At 31.9% G+C, this 23,823-nt stretch overlaps 1 protein-coding gene across 6 annotated transcripts in view; it reads right to left on the reverse strand.

The window, feature by feature from the left end:
• Positions 1–23,823, reverse strand: part of NOVA1 (NOVA alternative splicing regulator 1) — a 149,829-nt gene that overhangs the window by 34,820 nt on the left and 91,186 nt on the right. For all 6 annotated transcript variants that reach the window (XM_032343985.1, XM_032343984.1, XM_032343987.1 and 3 more), the window contains one exon: positions 3,653–3,819. In XM_032343985.1, coding sequence (XP_032199876.1) covers positions 3,653–3,819 — 167 coding nt within the window. The remainder of the gene's footprint in view (positions 1–3,652; positions 3,820–23,823) is intronic.

Genomic DNA, 23,823 nt, shown 5'->3' on the forward strand with positions numbered 1-23,823 from the left:
CTATATCACTGATTTATGGTTTCTACCTTGTTTTAGAGTTTATTGTATTGACTCATTATGTACAGACAACCATATTTAGAGGAGGGTTTGAGGGACTTAAAAGAAGAATAGTTTCAGTAATCCCAGGCGGGGACAAAAGTATCATGGTCAAAATATAAAAAGGTGGAAATGGATGTGTGTACTAAAATATCTGGGCTGAAGACATGCTCCAGGAATGAGTTCAGAACTCTTACAAACAGGGTTTAAATCATTTGAAGATCACTGAATGTCTCTGCTATTTGTGTGTCCTGAAAATAAGAAATCGTATGTTCTATGTTGTAATTAATATGTTTAACTTTGGTTTACTGGCTTTTGCTGCATATCAATTTCTAAGCATACTGACTTGTAAAATAAGCACAATGGTGTTAGGTATTTCCTCCTCCTCATCATCATCATAACAAAAGCAACCTTAATAATCCTAATTAGAGTTATAGAACAGAGACTACAATATTTTGATTATTCAATACCTGTTAATTATTATTACTATTATCATTTGAATATATAAAGTATTAGAATCCCTCTATTAGCAAATAAATATTTTTGAAATAAAAAAATAACAAAAAAAAAAACATTTGAGAGGGAACAACATCTAACATCTGAGGTTGGTTATAAGGGTGTCATGCTACATTTTATCATTCCATTATATGAAAGACCTGCAAGACCAGTTTGCATTATTTTCTTAAGAAACTATATTTGAGCACTCATTCAGTCAATAAGGGTAGGTTTCATTTGGGCAGAATGTTCTGGTTCATGCAATTTATTCAGTTACCAATGGTAACTAGATTATATAATTCAGAATATAACATTCTGTTAAAAGTCCATAATATATGATTTGAAATTATAACTTTTAAAGCAACTTTTATTTGTCTAGAACTAACTTTTAGTTCCTATTTTAAGTCCAAGTTACACATAAATTGTATGTTTTTAAGAAGCAAGACCTTAAAATTATCAATCATAAAAAACAACAGACATGTATAGTAATAAACATTAAGAAAATCTGTAATTTCATATTCAACATGAATTCATTTCTATGCAGAAGTTATATTTTCTAGCACTCTCATTTTTTGAAATTCTAATTTTATTCTTTGTACAATTTAACTAAAATAAAATTCTAAGAAGATGTTTTAAAGAAATTGTTTTTAAAATTAGCTTCAGTACTAAATAAAGCCCAAAGTAGAGATAAATGTTATCAGTTAAAGGAAAGACCACGATTTAAAAGAAATCTTACTATGATTCTATGCAGTATAGCTTACACCATATATAAATATCATATGAAATGTTTTTATATATTCTAGAGAATTTAAGTTTGGACGTATTATTTGATAATGGACAACCAGCGTTTTCAGAAATAAATTTGTGGTCATTTAAATTTATATGCTTGACTTACTATTTGAAGAATAACCCAACAAAAAAAATCTTATATTGTTAAAATAGAAAACTTAGAACATATAAAACTCTGTTGATCTATAATATCTTGGAAATATTTTTGATCTTTTTTCCAGATTTTTTGAGTAAATTTTTCAATTTTTACATTTATTAATAAAGGGTTTAAGGGTTAAATATATTGTCCTACTAGATTTAGTGTACTTGTTTGATGATTTTAAATGATTCTCTAATTGCATACATTATTATTACATGAAAATATTAAAACAACAATAATTTTAATTCCATCAATATCTACAAGGCTTACAAATGAATGAAAATACACAAAAGTCAATCAATCACTATTATTTTTTAACACTTATTTTAAATTTAAATAACATTATCTGAATAAGGCAAGTAAAAATAAACCAAACATTTTTCAAATTCTGGTTTTCATCAATCTATATTGGTACTAGATATAAAGTAGCCCTCAAATTTCATATTGCATAGAGAAAATCAGAATTATAACAATTATTCATATTCCATTATTTGATGGTGCTACCTATTATTATAAAAATAATAAATAATAATTCATATCATTGTCCTAAATATACCACCAGTGATATCATACTACTCAAACTAAACTGTATATTTTACTTTTAAAAAAAAATCAAGATGTTCGCTCTTATCTCTAAATGCTTGAAGTTTTCTCACAGAAGTTATAAAAGAAAAGAGAGAAGTAATAGGTTGGAGTAAGGTAGAAAGTCAATAAATCCTACACTTTAGTGCCAGTTCTGTAAAATCTCAGCCCCAGGTGATTTTAACACAGAGGTCTTTAACTAAACTCATAGTTTTAGAATCTGACCACCTCCAGAGAGTTCTGGGGTCAGTTTTAAAAATATTCCTTGTATTCAGTTAGCATAGCTAAACTAAACATTTCAAAACTATAAATGGCTGTGAAGAATTAAAAAAATCTACTGATGTTTAGACCTCTAAATTATTTATATTCTGTCATGCAAAAATTAAAAGATATGTCCTTGAAAAATTGTGAAGGGTACACAAATTGAACCATCTTGACAGTGACAAGGAGTATAAAATGAACAATCTTATATGGGATAACAGCTGTCTGATAAAACATGGGAAATTTTTTTAATGGTAATTAATAGAAATTTCAATGGTAATTAAAAGAAAATTGACTGTTAACCTATAATTTGGAAATATATTACCTAATTATTAATTCTTATGTTTGTATATGATTAATTAGGCTTATTTTTATCCATATATTGGTAAAATTATAATATATTGTTTAGTATAAAATTTTTTCTCAATTCAGAAACATGAAATTAATAAGATTTTGAGCTACATTTCAAATTTATTACAATGAACATAAAATTCTGTAAATTAAGTATTCTGTGAATTAATGAAGAATAATACATTTCTTTTGAAGGCATAAAAAGGCAAATGCAGAAATAATAATCACATTCATGAGGTATCAAAAAATTTGAGAATCTAAAGAGTTTATGGGGAGGAATTCACCTAATTTAACATTAAAGAATGTTGTTTTTCTCATGTCAGCCATTATTCAATCTTAAAAACTCACATTTTCTTTTATCAAGTAAAATTTTTGTTACAGAAAATCTCACACATTAAAAATGAACATTGGCCCTTCACGACATATATATATGTAAGTACTATATGTTATACAGAACATAATAGCTGTTTTGTAACAAAGGACTATTTGCTAGGTACAAAAATTTACTTATACATATTTTATATAAAAAATGTTGAATATAACAAATTAACAAAACAGGAGTTTATATGGCTAATAACTATACTAAAGACTACAAATATTCTTAAAATATGGTACTTGAAATTTGAGGATATAGTTTCATTTCAATTTGTATACTTTATTTAAAAATTGAATGTAATTTTAAATCGATTAAATTCCTATAAATTAATCAAATTTGTGCCTATAAATTCTTTAAAAGGCAATGACAAAAGAAATGAGCCACATAATTGCTCCTTAGTGTAACACTAAAGAAATGAGATATTCAATCAATCAATAAATCAACTGATAAATCTAAGGAAGAGACTCTGATTGTCTTTAAGTAAATAAAATGACAACTTTGTTATATATTAAGTATGCTTAGGAAAATAAAAACTTTATATGCTAAGACGTTAAAGCTTCTTTTATAAGGAATTCAAACTATGATGTGGATATTTCTCTTTGATTTCCCAACTAAACACTCACTTGTTTGATGCGATCTGGATTAACGGTGGTTTGGGGTTGTAGAATACTGACTGGTTCTGTCTTGGCCACATTTTGGGGCATTTCTCGAATTTTTTCTGCAATGAATCCATGAACTGCATTCAGTGCTTCAACTGTTCCCTGGATCAAGCATACTCTTTCAGTAGTACCTGCGGATAAAAGATTAATTTTCAGAAAACTTTCCTTCTTTTTTTTTTTTTTTCAAAAATCTATGAAAAAGGATGATAGAGTTAGACTAATAAAATAATGTAAAATGTAGAACTCTTAATAAACGAAAATGTTCACTTGAGCCAAACAAAATGAATACATACATAAATGTTACTTTCTACCATTTTTTTTTAAACCAGTCTTCTAATTGTCTCAAAAATGGCCTTGGGTTTCCAGTACAGCCAGAGACCTTAAGACATTCTGAGCATATCATTCATTCATTGACAAAGAAAGTATTTGCTAAGCACTTACAAAAAGACTTAGGGTTAAAAACTGATAAAACATAGATGAAGATCAATGGACCCAGCTTTCAGAGAGGGGGTCTTAAGGTTGAAAAACTAAACTAACATCAGGCCAGAAATTATTTAATTGCATGATATTAGAAATAATGGCTGTACCTACCTACATGGATGGTACATATGGATGATCTTGAGTGAAAAGAGCATTTAAATTGGTGGGTAGAGGAAGTCTTGGAAAGTTTACATAGTAGGTAAATTTCTTCATTTCTACCATCCTCTAGTCATGTACCATGCTCTTAATCATAGCAACAACCCTACCTGATATTGTATATTTGTTTATTTTTAACTTTTTTACTAGAATGCAAACTCTCAGAGGATAGTAGATTAACTTGTTTTGTTTTGTGCCATAGTTTCCCAAAGTCTTTAACAGTCCCTGGTACATAACAGGTGCACAATAAATATTTATTAGATAAATGAGTCAACACTACCTTTATTTGTAATTTTAATAGTAAGACAGAATATCAGAGTTAAGAACAAAATTTTAAAATAGTTTATGGAGTGCCTGGGTAGCTCAGTCAGTCAAGCATCTGATTTGATTTTGGCTCAGGTCATCAGGGTAATGAGATCAAATCCTATGTCAGGCTCTATGCTCAGCGTGGAGCCAGCTTATCCCTCTCCCAACAAATAAATAAATAAAATCTTAACAACAAATAAATAAAATAAACAAATAAATAAATAAAATCTTAAAAAATAGCCTATGAAATTTGAAATTTATGGATAATTGATAAATATTAATTAATAGTGTTCATTTCACATCTAGTAAATAACATGTAGAAATAGGTGAGACAAGACTAAAATGAAATTGGTTGAATCTAATACAATGGTCCTATAACTCATTTTATACGTATACATTTTATATGTTTAGGGCAAAAGAAGATTAGTTTTCAGACTATCCTGAGCCTCATTACAGCAGGTTGGTATTAAACTCAACACCTCAACACAACATATAAACTCACTTCTTAGAAGTATTTCTTTACCAAACAGTTATCAAAAAAATCAAAAGATTGATTATTTCTAAATTTATAAAATATGTGCTTCTCAATTAATATGAAAAATCGTAAGTACTTAACACATTTCTTTTTGGTAATACAGTTTAAAAATTCTAAGCCACTCTATAAAACATTTTCCAAGTACATTTGGAAGGACAAATTTGCAAAGCTACCAACATTAAAATAACCATAAGGGGTTTATATTGCCTTAAGGATTAACTACCTCAATGAACCATTTTTTCTAGTAGTTTAGAATTTTTAGAAGAACAATAAAAGATTCTCATACTTACTTCTACAAAAAGGACAAAATTTTAAAGAGTAATAAATATTATATGGATACATCTAAATTCAACCTTCATGTTTTAAACAAAGATTCAAGTCAATGAAAAACTTAGTTTCTTAAGTTGTACAATATATTTCAGTAGAGAGCAAGTATGTCTTTTGTAAAGATGAAGAGAATCTGAAAAATATCATGTGAGTTTGAGGGCTTAATATTTCCTGTTTCTCCCAATCAGCTTTTCTTCATCCTTATCTATTTAGCTCTTCTCTGTGGTTCTTGGGTAAAATGATCTAGTTTATAGGGCTAATCTAGGGAAGTCTTTACAAGGTTGTATTAACTGTCCAATAAATGATTAGAAAGTATAATAATAATTGGTCAGTGTAGCTCATGCAATATGTTCTATCCAAGTTAGGAGACAAAATAAAACATCATATTACATTCCTGTCTCCAAAACAAATACAGAGTGCTCTTTTGGGGATGCCAAAACAGGAAAGGAAATCAGCTTCAGGGATTCTGAAAAAGCAATAACATGGCACTATGTAACTGAAGAGATTATATAATTCAAGTTGCTTTTAAAATTCTAATTTATAATAGAGTACATGTCATGGCAGACAATACAGTAACCCCAAAAGAGTGACAATACTCTTCAGAGTGTAGAGACCAATAGGTAGTAAATGGAAATCACTGAGCCATAAAGAAATATGATTGTCTAAAACTGAACTTCATATAGCATATGAGAGACAATTTGGAGATAGTTCATAGGTTCAAATTTGTAGTAGGTATTCTTTGAGAATAAATTATATCACTATCATTAGAACTACTACTATTTTAAAAAATGGGGAAAAGGAGATTGTACATCCACCAATGGGAATTGTTGTAAGCTTCAGAAGAGATGCTGTCAAATTCTTCTATTGAACTCTAATGGCCTTTTCACTCTGATGACACAAAACTATAATTTTTAGGAGAAAGTCACCAAGAGAGAAAACTGTCAAGTATATGACCAAACTGTGTAATGAAAATGCATCTATAAATCATAAAAGTTGCTGTTTTTGTCATTTTAAAGACTTTTAGGCTCCATTAGTGGCTAAACTAAACTGCCAGTTATTTATCATTTTATTTGTTTAGCAGTAGCATTTATTTCTCTTCACAACAGACTAGCAACAAAAGCTGAAAAACAATTACATAAAAGTATATGTCCCCATTTTTTATGATGTAAGGATATAGATGTATAAGACACATTAATTTAAAAATCACTTTTGAGGAAGAAATTAGAAAAACTCTAACAAGTAGGGTCAATGTCAAATATAGGCAGTGAAATTTAAAATGGTTTCAGTTTTAATTTCACATACAATATTATAAACTGAAAATGCATGCTTCTAAAATTAGGTACAATTATCAAAACGATTCTATAGAAAAATTCTGATAGAAATTTAATAAAATATACTTACTTTGTGCTACTGTAACCTTGCAAGTTACTTAGACTGTTCCTGCTCCTACCTGAGGTATTTCCTAATCACTTATGCAGTGGACTCTATTCTTTCTTACCTACCAACTTTGCCATTTTTTCATGTATTGACGTTCTTCCTAACATTGTGATTTTTCCTTCTCTATTAGATCATTTCCATCAACAAAAATGCAATTTATTCAATTTTTAAAGATCCCTCCTTTATGACAGAATTAAGAAATTACCCTCTAGCAAAGTAAGTGAAATAACTGAATTAGGCCAAGATCATCAAATCATAAGATGAAAAGTTAATGGGTAATTATGAATGGAAACATAAGGCATTCACCAATTGACTTCACTGATCACCATTACCTTAAGAAAGAATGAGAGTGAACAATGTGTCTCTTCAGGGCACCAATTATGAAGTATGTTTCCCAAAGTAGATGAAAAAGTCTAATCAAACATTTACACTACATTACAGTTTACAATAATATTGCAAACAGAAAAATAAATAAAATGACACAATGAAGAAGCCAAGATACAAATCAAGAATGTAAGACAGTCTACCGATCAATTGATCTTGCTTCATCAATAAAAGAGGGATGGTACTCTAGACTAGAAGAAACTTTAGAGATATAATGATCAAATGTAAATTAGAATTTGACTGGACTTAGAATAAAAAAACTTTTATTTTAAACAACTGTGGCAATATGATAAGAACTAGGTATTAGATAGCATCAAGGAATTGCTGTTAATTTTAGGAGTGATTATGGCATCAGGTTGTGTAAAAACCTGCTATTTTTTTCTTTCTTTCTTTTTTTTTTTTTTAGATGCATACTGGAATACATACAGCTAAAATGACTGGAATTCACTTCAAAATATTTCTGCAGCAACAACAAAAATGAGTAAATAAAATAAGTCAACAAAAATCTTGATATTGCTGGTATATGTGAAGGGCATAAGGGGGTTCACTGTATACTCTTTTATTGTAGATTTGGAATTTTCAAAATATAAGAAAAACATTTCAAAGGCTTTTTTGGCCTCATACTCATCTCTCCAGTTACAGCTTAATTTCATTATCCCTCAAAATTCCTTGAATGATATCTATCCATCAATCTATCATCTATCTATAGATATAGATATATAAAAATATACTCTCTTTTTGCTTCTTCACCATTTCCATTTTTCTTGAATGTACTCTAACATGGTTTTTGTCCCTCACCCCATACAAATCATTCGTCATAGCTATACCTGGGTAAATCCAGTCTTCATGTCTTTATGTAATTCAACCCATCAGCAGCATTTGACACAGTTGACCATTTGGTTCTAAAAACATTCTGCTTAGCTTTCAGGATATCACACACTCCTTGTCCTCCTTTTATTCAATTCATTCATTTGACAAAAATCTATTAAGTACCTACTAAATTTTAGGTACTACACTAGAAGTCGAGTGACAAGACAAATCCTTCTGTGTTCATGAAGTTCATATTCTAGTTCATATAGACACTATACATAAAACAAATACAAATAAATAAAACATAAAATATATAGAGAGAATACGAAATGAATTCATGCTATGGAGAAAATTGGGGAACAATAACAGTATGAGCAAAGATAAAAATTAAAGTAAAATATAAAAGGACCTTGTCTGTATGTTCACTACTACATCCTCAAGTATCTAGAATAGTGCCTGGTATACTGTGGATGCTTACACTGTTGGTGGGAATGCAAGTTGGTACAGTCACTTTGGAAAACAATGTGGAGATTTCCTTAAGAAATTAAACATAGAGCTTCCCTATGACCCTACAATTGCACTACTGGGTATTTACCCCAAAGATACAGATGTAGTGAAAAGAAGGACCATCTGTACCCCAATGGTCATAGCAGCAATGGCCACAGTCACCAAACTGTGGAAAGAACCAAGACACCCTTCAGTGGACAAATGGATAGGGAAGATATGGTCCATATATACAATGGAGTATTATGTCTCCATCAGAAAGGATGAATGTCGAACTTTTGTATCAACATGGATGGGACTGGAGGAGATTATGCTGAGTGAAATAGGTCAAGCAGAGAAAGTCAATTATCACATAGTTTCACTTACTTGTGGAGCATAAGGGATAACATGGAAGACATTGGGAGATGGAGAAGAGAAGTGAGCTGGGGGGAATTGGAGGGGGAGACAAATCACGAGAGACTGTGGACTCTGAGAAACAAACTGAGGGTTTTGGAGGGGAGGAGGGTAGATGGTGGAGTGACCGTGGTGGTGAATATTATGGAGGGCATGTATTGCATGGAGCACTGGGTGTGGTGCATAATCAATGAATTTTGGAACACTGAGAAAAAAATTAAAAAGAAAAAAGAATTATTTTTTGAGTAAATGAAAAAGTGACTCTAAATGTTCTTATCTGTATATTGAAAACATATGTGATTGGTTTTAAGAACTATTTATTCATAAAATGTCTAACAAACCAGTTACCTTCTTTGGGTTTCTAAGATCAGTTAATGTGTATAAAACAGATATATCTGGGGAAATGATTTCAAAAAGTATAGTAAGTTATAAATTTTCACGTCCATTAGAATGAATCTAGTCTAGAATAATGGGCATATACTAATGATTTGACCCACATATTTCTGATTGCCAACTGTAATGAAAATTAGTGAACATTTTGTTTGTTAAGAAAATGAATTGGTGGGGCGCCTGGGTGGCTCAGTGGATTAAGCCTCTGCCTTCGGCTCAGGTCATGATCTCAGTGTCCTGGGATCGAGCCCCGCATCGGGCTCTTTGCTCAGCGGGAGCCTGCTTCTCTCTCTCTCTCTCTCTGCCTGACTCTCCGCCTACTTGTGATTTCTCTCTCTGTCAAATAAATAAGTAAATAAATAAATCTTTAAAAAAAAAAAAAAAGAAAATGAATTGGTTTGGGCGCCTGGGTGGCTCAGTGGGGTAAGCCGCTGCCTTCGGCTCAGGTCATGATCTCAGGGTCCTGGGATCGAGTCCTGCATCGGGCTCTCTGCTCAGCAGGGAGCCTGCTTCCCTCCCTCTCTCTCTCTGCTTGCCTCTCCATCTACTTGTGATTTCTCTCTGTCAAATAAAGAAATAAAATCTTTAAAAAAAAAAGAAAGAAAATGAATTGGTTTATACTATTACTGAGATATATCCTAGTATTTTATGACAAGAATGCAAATATATAATTCTTTAGGAAATACCAGTATCAATCTAAAGTAAGCGATCTGGTTGGATGAATGACAGTGAAACATCTCAAAATGAAAAACCAATATAAAAATCTAGTAGAATATTAATAATTCTAGGATAACCTACTGACAATGATTTTGGCCTTGAAAAGGACTGAGAAAGTGGAAGTGCCAATTAACTTTGCAATAGGCAAAAACACATTTAGAATAAAGCATGACATGTTTTGATAATTTTTACAGTAAGATAAGGGCTTCTTATAGGACTGAGAAATTACTTATTCTGAGCAGCATATATTCTGAATAAAGTTTCAATTTTTTCAATATAACATTTAGTTTTTACCATTTAAGAAATATCTCCTGATTTATTATATAATTCAAATATATTTAACACTTCCATAATAACTTGGACTCAACTATATAGTTCTGGGCAGTAATAAAATGGTAATCCCAAGATTTATGTAAGTCAATTTATTCTTTTTTTTTTTTTAAGATTTTATTTATTTATTTGACATACAGAGATCGCAAGTAGGCAGAGAGGCAGGCAGAGAGAGAGGAGAAAGCAGGCTCCCTGCGGAGCAGAGAGCCTGATGCGGGACTCGATCCCAGGACCCTAGAATCATAACCTGAGCTGAAGGCAGAGGCTTTAACCCACTGAGCCACCCAGGCGCCCAAGTGAATTTATTCTTAAACAATAAGAAATTTTTTAAAAAAGCATAAATAGAATCATAAATACAGAAAACAAACTGATGGTTGCCTGAGGGGAAATGGATGGGGGATGGGTGAAATGGGGGGATTAGAAGTTACAAACTCCCTGTTATAAAATAAATAAATCACAGAGATGAAATGTACAGCATAGGGAACACGGTCAATACTACCATAATAACACTGTATGGTGACAGAGGGTGACTACACTTATTGTGATGAGCACTGGGTATTGAACAGAATTGCAGAATCACTACGTTTACACCTGAAACTAATATAACATATTATGTGAACTACACTTCAATAAAACTGAAACAGAGTGTATGGATAAAGCCACTTCAAGGAGTATTTCACTATTTTCAATCTATAATCATGGTAATTTAATTACTCGCATGTTTTTGTGGTTAAAAAAAAAAGCAGAAGCAGTAGCTTGTTAGCTTTCCTTCAGTTTAAATTTAATAATATACTACAGATTACCCATCACTTGTACTAACATGTTATACAAATTTCAGGTTAGACAGAACAAAATGTAAATTATTTTAAAAGTTGCAAATAACAGTAATAGTAATGATAAATTTAACAGATTAAAACTGTTGAAAGATTTTAATACTTGAAAATACATGTTTTTAATATTATACCTTTCAACAGATAATGTTGCCATGTCTTTAATATGTATCTTCTATAATGACCTATATATAAGCAACATCTATTCCTATTAATGCCTTTATAAATAGTTGACTTATATGCATTCCATATTTATTACTGTAATTACATCAGGAAAAGTCCCATTTAAGGGTATTTAAGGTAATTACACCAGCAAAAGCCCCACTTAAGGATATTTAAAGGTCTGGTAGGTATAGAAATGTAGTATTACATTCTTTCAGGGGAAAATATATACTTTAGCAATTTCAAGAAATGAAGCCATTCAAAGGTCTTCTCTGAAGTTCACAATCATACATCTTTTCCTTTGGTTTGCTTTCTTTTCCATGTCCCTATACTCACTGGGAAGAACTAACTTAAAATTTTAAGTAATTTTAGAATATGTATCTCAGATTATTATTGTAAGATGAGTGCTTTAAATGTTGATTATACTTAGTTAAATTTACAAACCATCTTATGACTTTTATTAAAATATGTGTAAAGGGTGCCTGGGTGGCTCAGTGGGGTAAGCCGCTGCCTTCGGCTCAGGTCATGATCTCAGGGTCCTGGGATCGAGTCCCGCATCGGGCTCTCTGCTCAGCAGGGAGCCTGCTTCCCTCTCTCTCTCTCTGCCTGCCTCTCCATCTACTTGTGATTTCTCTCTGTCAAATAAATAAGTAAAATCTTTAAAAAAATGTGTAAAAATACATGTATTTAATATATTATTAATATATATACGATCTCATTTAATATTCACAATAACCAGAGCAGATAATACTACCTTGAAAAAGTTGGGCCAAGGACATGTAACTAACAAATATAACAGAGAGATATAGGTTTTGTCAAATGCCATATACCTTCTGAAAATGTAATGTTAGGCCGGCTACCAAATTACATCCATTTAAGATGATGGAAAAATAATTTTCATCCAAGTCTGATAATTTTTTTACATACACTGAGTCATACCATTAGAAACACTTCACAGATTTATTCCATAAAATGAAATAAGTGATTGACCTTTCTTACAGAGAACAGAAACCACAGGAGATGGTTAATAACTGTGTGGACCGTTAGCAAAATTTTTAAAACAACTTTTCAAATCAACAAAAGCACCTAGGGAAATTGCTATAAAAAGTAAGTTCAATTTGTAATTGTAGCTTTTATACCATTGTATAGTTAGGCACATTTGATAATGCTTCCTCCTACCCTACAATTCTTTTTTTTTTTTTTTTTTTTTTTTTTAAGATTTTATTTATTTGTTAGAGAGAGAGATACAGAGCGCAAGCACAGGCAGACAGAGTGGCAGGCTAGAGGCAGAGGGAGAAGCAGGCTCCCTGCCGAGCAAGGAGCCCGATGTGGGACTCGATCCCAGAACGCCGGGATCATGACCTGAGCCGAAGGCAGCTGCTTAACCAACTGAGCCACCCAGGCGTCCCTACCCTACAATTCTAAGGAAAAAATATACTATCTCAAGAAGAGACTTTTTTAAAAAAAGGAAATCATAGGAATTGACATCTTATGATACAAAGTAATAATTGCTTTTCTCCTTCAGGTGATTAACTCTCCATACAATCAAGTCTCTACTTCTAAACTGTAAAAATTTGAAAAGGGCCATTATAACATGCTTTAGTTACAATGTAGCAAAGGCTTGATTCTGTTTACAGAGCATGCTTTAACACTGATTTATTCTCAGTCAAGCCAAAGAATGAAAGTATAAGTTAAAGAAAAATCTGAAAATACTCATTCTTCAAATAATTTAAGATAAGAGAATAAATGGGAATTAGAGTACATCTCCAGCTTCTTGTTTACTCATTCTCTGTCCCATCCATGCAAATGGCATGGTCATTTACAGACATTCCCATAAAGTGGCATCAGGAGCATAGGAGACACTAACTTCTGAAGAACCCAAGGTTTGAAAAGTAGACATATCTGAAAATTCAAAGTAACAATTGCAATTGTTCTCATAAATATTGTAATTCATTTGCAGTTTTTAAATTCTGAGGCTACGCAAAAGGCCCTACCAACAGTTAAAATGATAACCAGTTGTTCATTCATCCTTAGCATAGGTTGTGCTTTTAAATTCAGACCTAGAATCCTAGATTGGTTAGTATAACTACCTTTTAACTTCCATCATGATTACAGGAATATAAAACTGCCATGACTAAGTTCTATTAAAAGTTTATGTTTTTACATGTATACGTAAAACAGACAGCCTGATTTTCCTGCCATTACCAATCACTGTCACCATTTTTGACATTTATTTTGTATTCACAAATTTTTGCTATCAGAAAAATTGCACTTAGAATTTTTCTAGCTATTCCTTATGTAGTAATAGGAATCCACTTGCAGAAGTTTGCAGACCATGCCTGGAAGCTGGAAAAACAGGCTGGAACAAACATGTGATATCAAACTAAGCTTAGAAACTCAGAGGCATGACCAGTGGTAGCATGCATAGCTAATCAAAGTCATTTGAAGGTAAAGAAAGAAACATACCAGTGGATATGCAGCATCCTAAAAAATCGAAGTGCTGCTGATGCAAGCTGAGAGCAACAAAATAAACATCTCTGGTGATAGTTCTGTTCCTAACATATAAATTGTCACTTTGAGATGCAATATAGATTTATGCATTACCAAAGTATAATCGGTGACCTTATTCCATATTTTCTTTAAAAACAGAGTTATTCTGAAAAAGATTCCCATCTTTATCAGGAGCTTATAAATCAAATACAAAGTCAAGGTCCACATTTGCATAGGTTTTAAGAGGGAGTAAATTATTCAAGTTAGTGAAAGATAACAAATGTCATACTGTTGCTCACATGCACTATATCGAATGAATGTAGAGGAAGCATGAAGAATTGTGACCCATTAACTTGCTGGGGGAAGGAATATGGGAAGGTAAATTTGTAAAGTTTGGGAAAATGATAAGTTTCAAGAGTATATGGAATCCTTCATTAAAGAGGCTTTTTTTTTAAAAAAAGGTATTAATTTTGAGCAGTTTAACTTGTGTTGAGATGATATAAAACAGCAAAATATTTTAAATTGTGGTAAGTTACATATAGCAAAATTTGCCATTTAAACCACTTCTTTTTTTTTTCAGTATCAATCTCTCTCTTTTTTTTTCTTCTAAATATTATATTTACTTATTTGACACAGACAGAGATCACAAGTAGGCAGAGAGTCAGGCAGAGAGAGAGGAGGAAGCAGGCTCCCTGCTGAGCAGAGAGCCCGATGTGGGTCTGATCCCAGGACACTAAGATCATGACCTGAGCCGAAGACAGCGGCTTAATCCACTGAGCCACCCAGGCACCCCTGCCATTTAAACAATTTCTAATTATAAAATTCAGTGGCACTGATTGATCCACAAGGCTGTACAAATATCGCCACTATTTCTATTTTTTTCAATCATTTCAAACAGAAAGTGTTTAACCATTAAGAAATAAATCCCTATCACTTCTTCCCCACATTCCTTAGTAACCGCTAATCTATGTTTTTTATGAATTTGCTATTCTAAATATTTGATATAAGTAGAATCATACACTATTTGCCCTTTATCTTACTTATTTCACTTGACATATTTTTTTCAGTTATGCTGTAGAATATATGAAAACTTCATTCCTTTCTATGGCTAAATAATTTCCCCTATGTCTATATCTCATATTTGTTCATCTGTTCATCTGCTGATGGACACTTGGTTGTTTCCATCTTTTGACTATTGTGAATAGTGCTGCATTAACATTAATGTACAGGTATTTGCTTGAGTCTATGTCTTTGCTTGAGTCTATGTCCTCAAGTCTATGTCTTGAGTTCTTTGCAGTATATATCTAGGAGTGGAATTGCTGGGCAATATGGCAATTCTATATGTAGATTTTTGAGGAAGAGCTTAACGGTTTTCCACAGATGATGCACCATGATGAAGCGGATGATCCCACCATCAATGTATAAGCACCATCTCCTCACTAACATCTATTTTTTTCTTTATTTTTAATAACTAGCCATCACTTGCACAACTGATTTGCAATCCTCTAATGATTAATAATGTTTAGTAACTACTAAACATTACTAAATATACAAATGGTCATTGCTTATTGACCATTTGTATATTCTCTGTGGAGATATGCCTATTCACCCCCTTTTCCCATAATATGGTTTTTGTCTTTTTGTTGTGGAGTTTTAGTTCTTTATATATGCTAAGCCTTAGTGTATATATATATGATTTACAAATACCTTCATGTATATAGGTTTATTCCATTAGTCTTTATGTCTATCCCTATGTAAGTATCACAATGTTCTGATTACTGTAGCTTTGTAGTAATGTTTGAAACTGGGAAGAGTGAATTACCAACTTCGTACTTTTTCAAGATTGTTTTAGCTATTCAAGGCCTCTTGAAATTCCATATGAATTTGAAGACTGTGATTTCCATTTGTGTAAAAAAAGACTGTTGGAATTTTAATAGAGAGTTAATTGAATTTGTAGATTGCTTTGGGTAGTATTGGCATCCTAACAATATTAAGTCTTTGTACCAATGAACACTGGATGATTTTCCACTTATTTAGAAACTTATCTCCAGGTATTTTATTCTTTTAGATGCTATAGCACATGAAATTGCTTTTTTAATTTCCTTTTGGAATTGCTCATTGCTGTTGTACACAAATACATTGATTTTTGTGTGCTGATCTTTACACCCTATAACTTTGCTGAATTTATTAGTTCTAGTAGTTTTTTACAGATTCTTTACTATATATATATATATATATATATGATCATGTCATCTGTGAAAAGAGATAATTTTACTTCCTCCTTTCCAATTTGGATGCCTTTTAAAATCTTTCCCTGTTCAATCATTCTGGCTAGAACTACCAGTACAATGTTGAATAATGGTGCTGAAAACGGGTATCCTTGTCTTGTTCTTGATCTTAGGATTAAAGCTTTCAGAGTTTCACTATTGAATGTAATGTTAGCTCTGGATTCCATAAATGTCTTTTATCATGTTGAAAAAAATGGCAATAATTTATTAAGAAAGAAAATACAAACTTTCCACTAAGACATCCTGCTAATCTATATGCTCTCACTGTGCGTGATAGTTTTGCTATGACCATAATGTTGAGAATAAGTAGCCAAATATCTTATTTAAATAAGTGGCTGCAGCACGCCACAATGTATTTGGAGGCTGAAGTTGAGGTTCAGAAGTTTTTCAAAGTTCTTCAATTTGTTAAAAATTACTTTCATATTCTCTGTTGTAAAAAGACAATGGTGTATGTTGTCAATTCATGTTTTTGACAGTGTTAAAGAGTTAAAAACTAAAGAATATCACACTATATTAGAGTTAAAAGGGCTAAAGTTGAGATATGAAAATAGAGACTACATCTAACACCAGTTTGACTGTAGCGCAAAACAGGAAGCTACTGTTCAGATAAGTTTCTGTGACATCATGAACTAAAATTAATTGACTTACCCATTATATTCTTAGTTTCAAAAAAAAAGTCCTAGAAAATGGCAAAACTGTGTTTCTATAAGAATAATTTTCTGTAATTCCAATTCCTGTATCATATACGCCCATCTCCTATCTTTGTCTCTCTTACTCTGAATTACTAAAAGGTTATGAATAAGGTTTGTCAACAGGAGAAATCTCAGGCTAGATATTACCTGCAGGTAAGAGTGATTCCGTGTCAAGATATATTCATGCACTATCATAGGAATACTAAACTCTCCATAGACTTAAACCTCCTGACTCTTTGGCTAGTCCTCTTGACTTCTAATCCACTTGAAGACAGATCCTTGGACTCCTGGTTACCCACTGGCTTCTGACCCATGTGAGGACAGATGACTGGCTTTCTTTCCTCTGGCCTCCTTTCTTTTAGAAGGGATTCAGTTCTTAGGTTTCCTGTTCACTTTCTATGTAGTTTCTGGTCTCCTGCTTTTACTCATTAGCCTTTCCCTGTAAATCAGTCTTTGAGTTTCCTTCCATTTGAGTCAACTGTTCCCCTGTCCAGTGGCTACCACACCTCAGTATCTCACTACTCCTGCTCCTCTCCCGTTAAAGAACAATACATCATTTTAAGGAGCAGAAAAGAATGGTCTGTGGTATAAGACCTTTAAAATAATAAACAGGACTAAACTTTTAGCTGTTCATCTTCCTAGTAGAGATTTCCATTCCTCATTTCCTATATATCTAAGTTACCAGCAGAAGTATCTGCTAATAGTCTACGCTAATAGTCTCCTCTAAATCTGACCCAATTCCCTACCTTTTTCTGTCCCCTAAACCTCTTCAATGTGCCTTCTGTTACTTCAGTTTCAACACGTGCTCCATATCCCAAACCTCTATGAATGTTCCTTTTAGTTTCACCCCTTGATTAAATTTGTCTGTTCCTTTAGTTCTTTAAGTCCCACGGAACACTCGCAACTGGGGCAAATCCCGGGTTAGTCAGGGCCACAAACTATTTAGATCTTTCCCTTGCTCCACTTTGCCACTCCTTTGCTGTCTTTGCCATTACATTTTCTCTCAAAGTTTTTGGAAACAAAGACTGAACAGGAGTACAGGTATGAAGGTAGATAGTAAATCAGACGCTAAAGTTTTCAGTCAACAAGGCAGAATGATAGGGATGTTGGTAAATTATAGCAATGAAGACAAATAGTAAATGGTTTAATATTAAGATATTTTATCTTTCCTCTCCATACAGTAGCCTCAGTTAACCATTTCTGCCTTATGCAAACACTTTCTTCCTTTGGTTTTCTGGTTGCTATACTCTTGCCACATTAACTATTTTAGTTCCATGGTTGTAAATACCATAAAAATATATTATGAATTCACTCTCTATTGACACCTCCCTAGTCCAAGCCATCACTGTCTCTAAACAGGACAGGCTGTTTTACTCCTTGCATCTCTATAAATCCATTCCTTGCTCAAAGTAATTTCTTAAATATGCAAATCATATATAGTTTACCAGTTTAAAATCAGTGTATTCTCATCTTGGAGCTAAATCCAAATTTTATTTTGGCTTTCAAAACCAATCATGATTTGGCCTCTGCTTAGTTTTCACTCCTCATCTCATATTACTTTCCCTTCTTTTTCTTCACTCCAGGGAGCTGGGTCTTTTTTAGTCACTGGAACATGCCAAGGCTTATTCTCACTTAGGCCTTTTTTTCCTACTGACTTCTACCTTAAGAGCATTTTCCTCTGTCTTTTCTTATGGAGGGCCCCTTTCTCACATTAAGACCATGGTTCAGTGACACCACATCAAAAAAGAGTTCTCACTTAACATCCAGGAAATAGCTCACTCTCATTCACTTTAAGTTCTTTACTTTCTCCATGATTCTTATCACTTTCTGAAATTCTTCTTTTGTTATTATTTGTTTACTTCATTGTTGCCTCTCCCAATTAGAACAAAAGGTCAAAGAGGACAGAAACCATGGCTGTTTTGTTCTCAGCTATATCCCCAGCCCAAAACTTAGCAGACTGTTAATAAAGAATTATTTATTTAATGGATTAAAATTGGGGCCTTTGATAAACCATATTACAGTAAGATTTTACTGATCCATATTGATTACATTAAACTCTATTATAAATATCAAAAGAGGGGAAATACAGAGAAGTATTAAACAAATGAACTACCAACAGAACCAAGTATAATAAAGGACCATTATTAGACTATTTTCTATTTACTAAGGGTCATTATCATACATGGTTTCCTACTAAAATCTATAAACAAATACATACACCATACACTTTTATTTCAAAAGACATGTTCTTCTTTCCCATTCTTTTAGAAACATCAATGGATAGGAACTCAGCTCAATGTCTTATGATTATTCCTTCCAAGGGACACTCATTTCCACAGAGTAATTTTATAAAGGGCTTTCCCAAGGAAAAAGATCCTAGTAAACCAATTCTCAGCATTAGCCAAATAAAGAGTATAGTTGAAACATTCCAATTAAACTTGATAATTATAGTGATAAAATGTCAAATCCTGACCACAGAATAAGGCATATAATACTGTTGTATATCAAAGTAGGACATTTTAAGTTCGGCACCTACTAGAATACCAAAACTACCCACTACTAGGAAAAAAAATAAATGTCTTTTTTTTCAATTAAACTATTTGATCAAATTCTGCTACAATTTTTGAAAGCTAAATTAAAGTTTTAATGTATTGATCATGAGCATTTCTATGTAAAAATCTGAGAACATCTGACTTTAAATTTAAGGGCCATAAAAACATTTATTTATTCAATGAGTCTCTAACAGACCCAATGAAATGATTATTATATAAGCATCTATAATCAATCCAAATATTCTGAAAATAAATGTCCATGTGTTAACCTTAATAGTAAAATAATTTTATTAGAGTAAAACTATCCCTGGTCTTTTTCTTTTGTTGAATCAAAATTATAGGTGTCTGCATATGTTCTAAGCAAATATAGTGTATTACACCAAGCTGAAATATCACAGAAACACAAATGAACACAATACAAATTTGACATTAGGAGTAAATGTTTCTGAATACTTTACAAAAATCTTATTTCTGAATAAGATCTACAAAAGAGCCCTGACAGGTTAAACCTGGGAATATTAAGAAATTTTCTGTGAACTGATTTAAAAGGAATAAACATACAGTCTTCTTACAAATTGTTCCAGCATATTTAAAATTAGAGACCAACAATCTCGAACTATACATAAAACAATGTGAATGTGTAAGACACCACAGATTAATTTTTCTTCTGTGTCCAATTTCTAATAACACAAGGTAGAAAGGCCCTACTGATAGGAAACTTTAAAGCTAGGCTACTATTCTTTACCTGTAACTCAAAAAAGAAAAATAACAAAGTGATATAGAAACTTCATGGGTACAATAGTGTGTAGCTGTAAAAAAATTTACAAGGACTTTGAATACACTTAGTCTGGAGAAAATACACATGACTTTATGTACTCCTATGTTCCTCAGATACCATGTTAGCAGAAGAGGTATACACAACTTATCCATTCCAACTTGCCCACAGCATCCTACATACATGCATGTGTGTCAAATACTTAATAAATACGCCTGCATGGAGGTATAAATAGATGGCAGGTATTAATTAACTCAGTAAAGCTTTACTGAGTGGTTCTCAACCTGAGTTTTAAGTCATATGAAGGAAGAGTTCACCAGCAGATATGAAGTAAGAAAGGGCTATTCCAAAAGAGAGAACTACATGTGTTAAGGTAAAGAAGTTTGAGAACCAAAGGTTTGTCAGAACCATGATGTCCCATGTAAGTAGCTCTACGGAGTTGGGAAAAAAGTTCAAGTGAAATACGAAAAGAGATGAAGATGGAAAGAAAGGAAGAACCTATCCCAGAAAGATATTTCTGTGATCACAGAAAATATTTATAAGAAAAACAGATATTATGAGTTGAATAATATGACTGCATTGGTAAAAGTTTTGAAGTTGCCACCTCAAGAAAATTCAGGAATCGTGAGAAGTATTTCTTAAAAGAAAAAAAAAACATAATTGTGTTATACAATCACCTTTTTTAAAGATAAGTTGAAGAGGAAGATACAAGATTTTTTAAAGCATTAAAACCCCCAAATGCTAGTCTAGCACTTCTCTAAGTAAATTTTACATAACACTTGCCCTACAATATGCTCTATGAAAAACAGGAGTTTCTGGTCCAATACTTTGAGGGGAAAAACTGCGTAAAATAACCTCCTCTCTGAATGATTCATAATACATGTTAGCATATTAAAATATGAAGTCCTACAATAAAGAACCCCACATAACTTTTTTTTTTAAGTTTTTTTTTTAATATTTTATTTATTTATTTGACAGAGAGATCACAAGTAGGCAGAAAGGCAGACAGAGAGAGAGGTAGAGAAGCAGGCCCCCTGCAGAGCAGAGGGCCCGATGTGGGGCTCGATCCCAGGACCCTGGGATCATGACCTGAGCTGAAGGCAGAGGTTTCAACCCACTGAGCCACCCAGGTGCCCCCCCACATAAATTTTTATAAATGTATTTATCCATAACAGCTTTATGCATGTAACACCTGTTAACATCCTACCCAAGCAAGCAATATTTTGCAGAACATGCTCTCCAACACTAAAATGCCACAAATCAAATTCATATATGAAGGGCTCATCTTATAATTTAAAAAAAGCCATTCACTCTTATTTGTAAAAACATAAAGACAAGACGTTAAAAAAGGAAGATATAATATCAATTTAAGATTGGAAATAATTTCCATTACAATTGTCTAGATATTGCTAAGATAATCGTCTTATTTTGCTAGTGTATCTAGGGCTAGACCAAATAAAGAGGCCATATAATGACATCTAGTTGTACAAGTGCTACGAAAGAGGAGCTACATGTTGCTTTAAAGCATATGAACAGGTATACAAATCCCATATTGCGAATACATATATTGTGTACAACCCAATATGAAGGGCTGATGAATGCCAACTGTTAAGGTTATTTTAATGAAAAATTTACTAGAAGTATGCCTAACTGAAATAATCAATAGATTTGTTTTGAATTTTGACATAATTTTTAAGTATAGGGAAAGAGTGGTCAGATTACTGTAGTTTCTTGTTAATCCAACTAGGAAGTTCATTTTTAAATTATTACCTTATTAAGAAAAACACACAGTTATTGGTAAACAATCAAGTACAATCCTTTTTTTTGTATTGGGAGTTCTTCATTCTCATTTTCAGTAAACTTCAAGCAAAACTAACACTATACTTGATACAACAGATTTTAAAGGTTAGTCATTATTTGAGCAGAACAAAATACTTACTATGCTGTTATAAAAGTTTTCAGCTATTAAAATAACCAAACCTTAACTTGAAGTGTTTGCTTATGATGAATTGAAAACATTCAGTCATTCTTTTCTCATTTATAAAAATGAAAATAAGAGAAAAATTCATATAGCCTAGGAGTTTATATCATTAAGTATTACAAGAGCCATGTGAAGATATTTCAGATTAGAACAAAATGAGAAATTTAAAATAATCAGTTGCTCAGAGTAATAATATAAACTAAATCAATTTCTTCTACACTGTTACTGTGATGAAAACAGTTTGTTTTTACTGTTATTCAACTTTAACAGAAACCAAAGTTTCTTCTTCCTTTTTTTCTCTTTCATCATTTCCTATTTCTCTCATACAGCTTACTGTTGATCTGAATTTTATATGCTTTGCTAATCATGGATATTATATGAATTGTGTTCTATCTTAGAACATGAGCCTTTCTATATTTGTAAGTTTCTTGCTAACATGTCATGGAATGTAAAACCTATGGGACTTTGGGACCTTAATTTAAGCTTGTGGTGCTAAAGATGCAGCTGTTCATTTGCAAGTAATCATCCCTGCTATTAAAGCCATAGTAGAGCAAAAAAAAAAAAAAAAAATTTGAATTTATTTTATACCACTTTCCATTGTATTTCAGTGCAAAACAGTCAGCATTACATGATATTCAATTTTTTTAACTTGCTAAGACCATATTTTCAAAAGACAGTAATTTAGAATATCATTTACCCAAGTGTAAATTTTATTACAAGTTATAAACATAATTGATTTTGAAGGTAATGTTTCTAGAAAATTAAAAATAATACTATGTACAGTTAGTTAGCTATATTGCAGAAACTGGAGAGTTAAAAATTTAAAATTTACTGAGCAGCAAAGTTCAAATATAAATAATTATATTTTATTAATTAAATGGTTGTAACAACTATAGTTTCCTAGTAAATTCTAAAAAAAACTCATCATTTCACTTACTTGAAATATGATACATACAATGATACTACTACCTTCAAGTTTTGTGCTATTATTCTTACAATGATATTTTAGAATCAGAGATACATCATTTATTTCTATATAAATAAAGTGTTACATTAAACAATGTTTTTCCTAGTTGTTACTCCCCTTAATTGAACATCAATCAAGGATTATAAATCATATTTCTTTCCATGTCTGCTTAGTCTCCCTTAGTCTCTCATCAACAATGTATAAAAATCCCTGTTCCCATACATTCTCTCCAAAAGAGTTTAACATATAATTTATTACTTCTGTAGATATGAAAAAAATTTAGAAGGTTAAGATCAAACTGGGGGAATCAGCAACATGTGATAATATTAGATTGATATAATATTCCTTATATATGTATATATATAATATAATATTCCTTAATATATGAAGTATTTTGAAAATCCTTAAGGAAAAGATATATATTGACCAAAAAAATGAAGTAGGTACACGAATGACCATTTCATTTACTCTCTTGAAACACACACATACATAAAGCACACTCAGTCATATGCAAATATTTCCTTATATCATAATCATGCCAGAGAAAAAGAAACCAAAGGAAGGAAGTGAGGAAAGTCTGATTTGCTTATCGAATGAAAAAAATATTTAGTTCACTGTATTCAAAAAAG

The sequence above is a fragment of the Mustela erminea genome, chromosome 5, assembly GCF_009829155.1.
Source record: "Mustela erminea isolate mMusErm1 chromosome 5, mMusErm1.Pri, whole genome shotgun sequence".
NCBI lineage: Eukaryota > Metazoa > Chordata > Mammalia > Carnivora > Mustelidae > Mustela > Mustela erminea.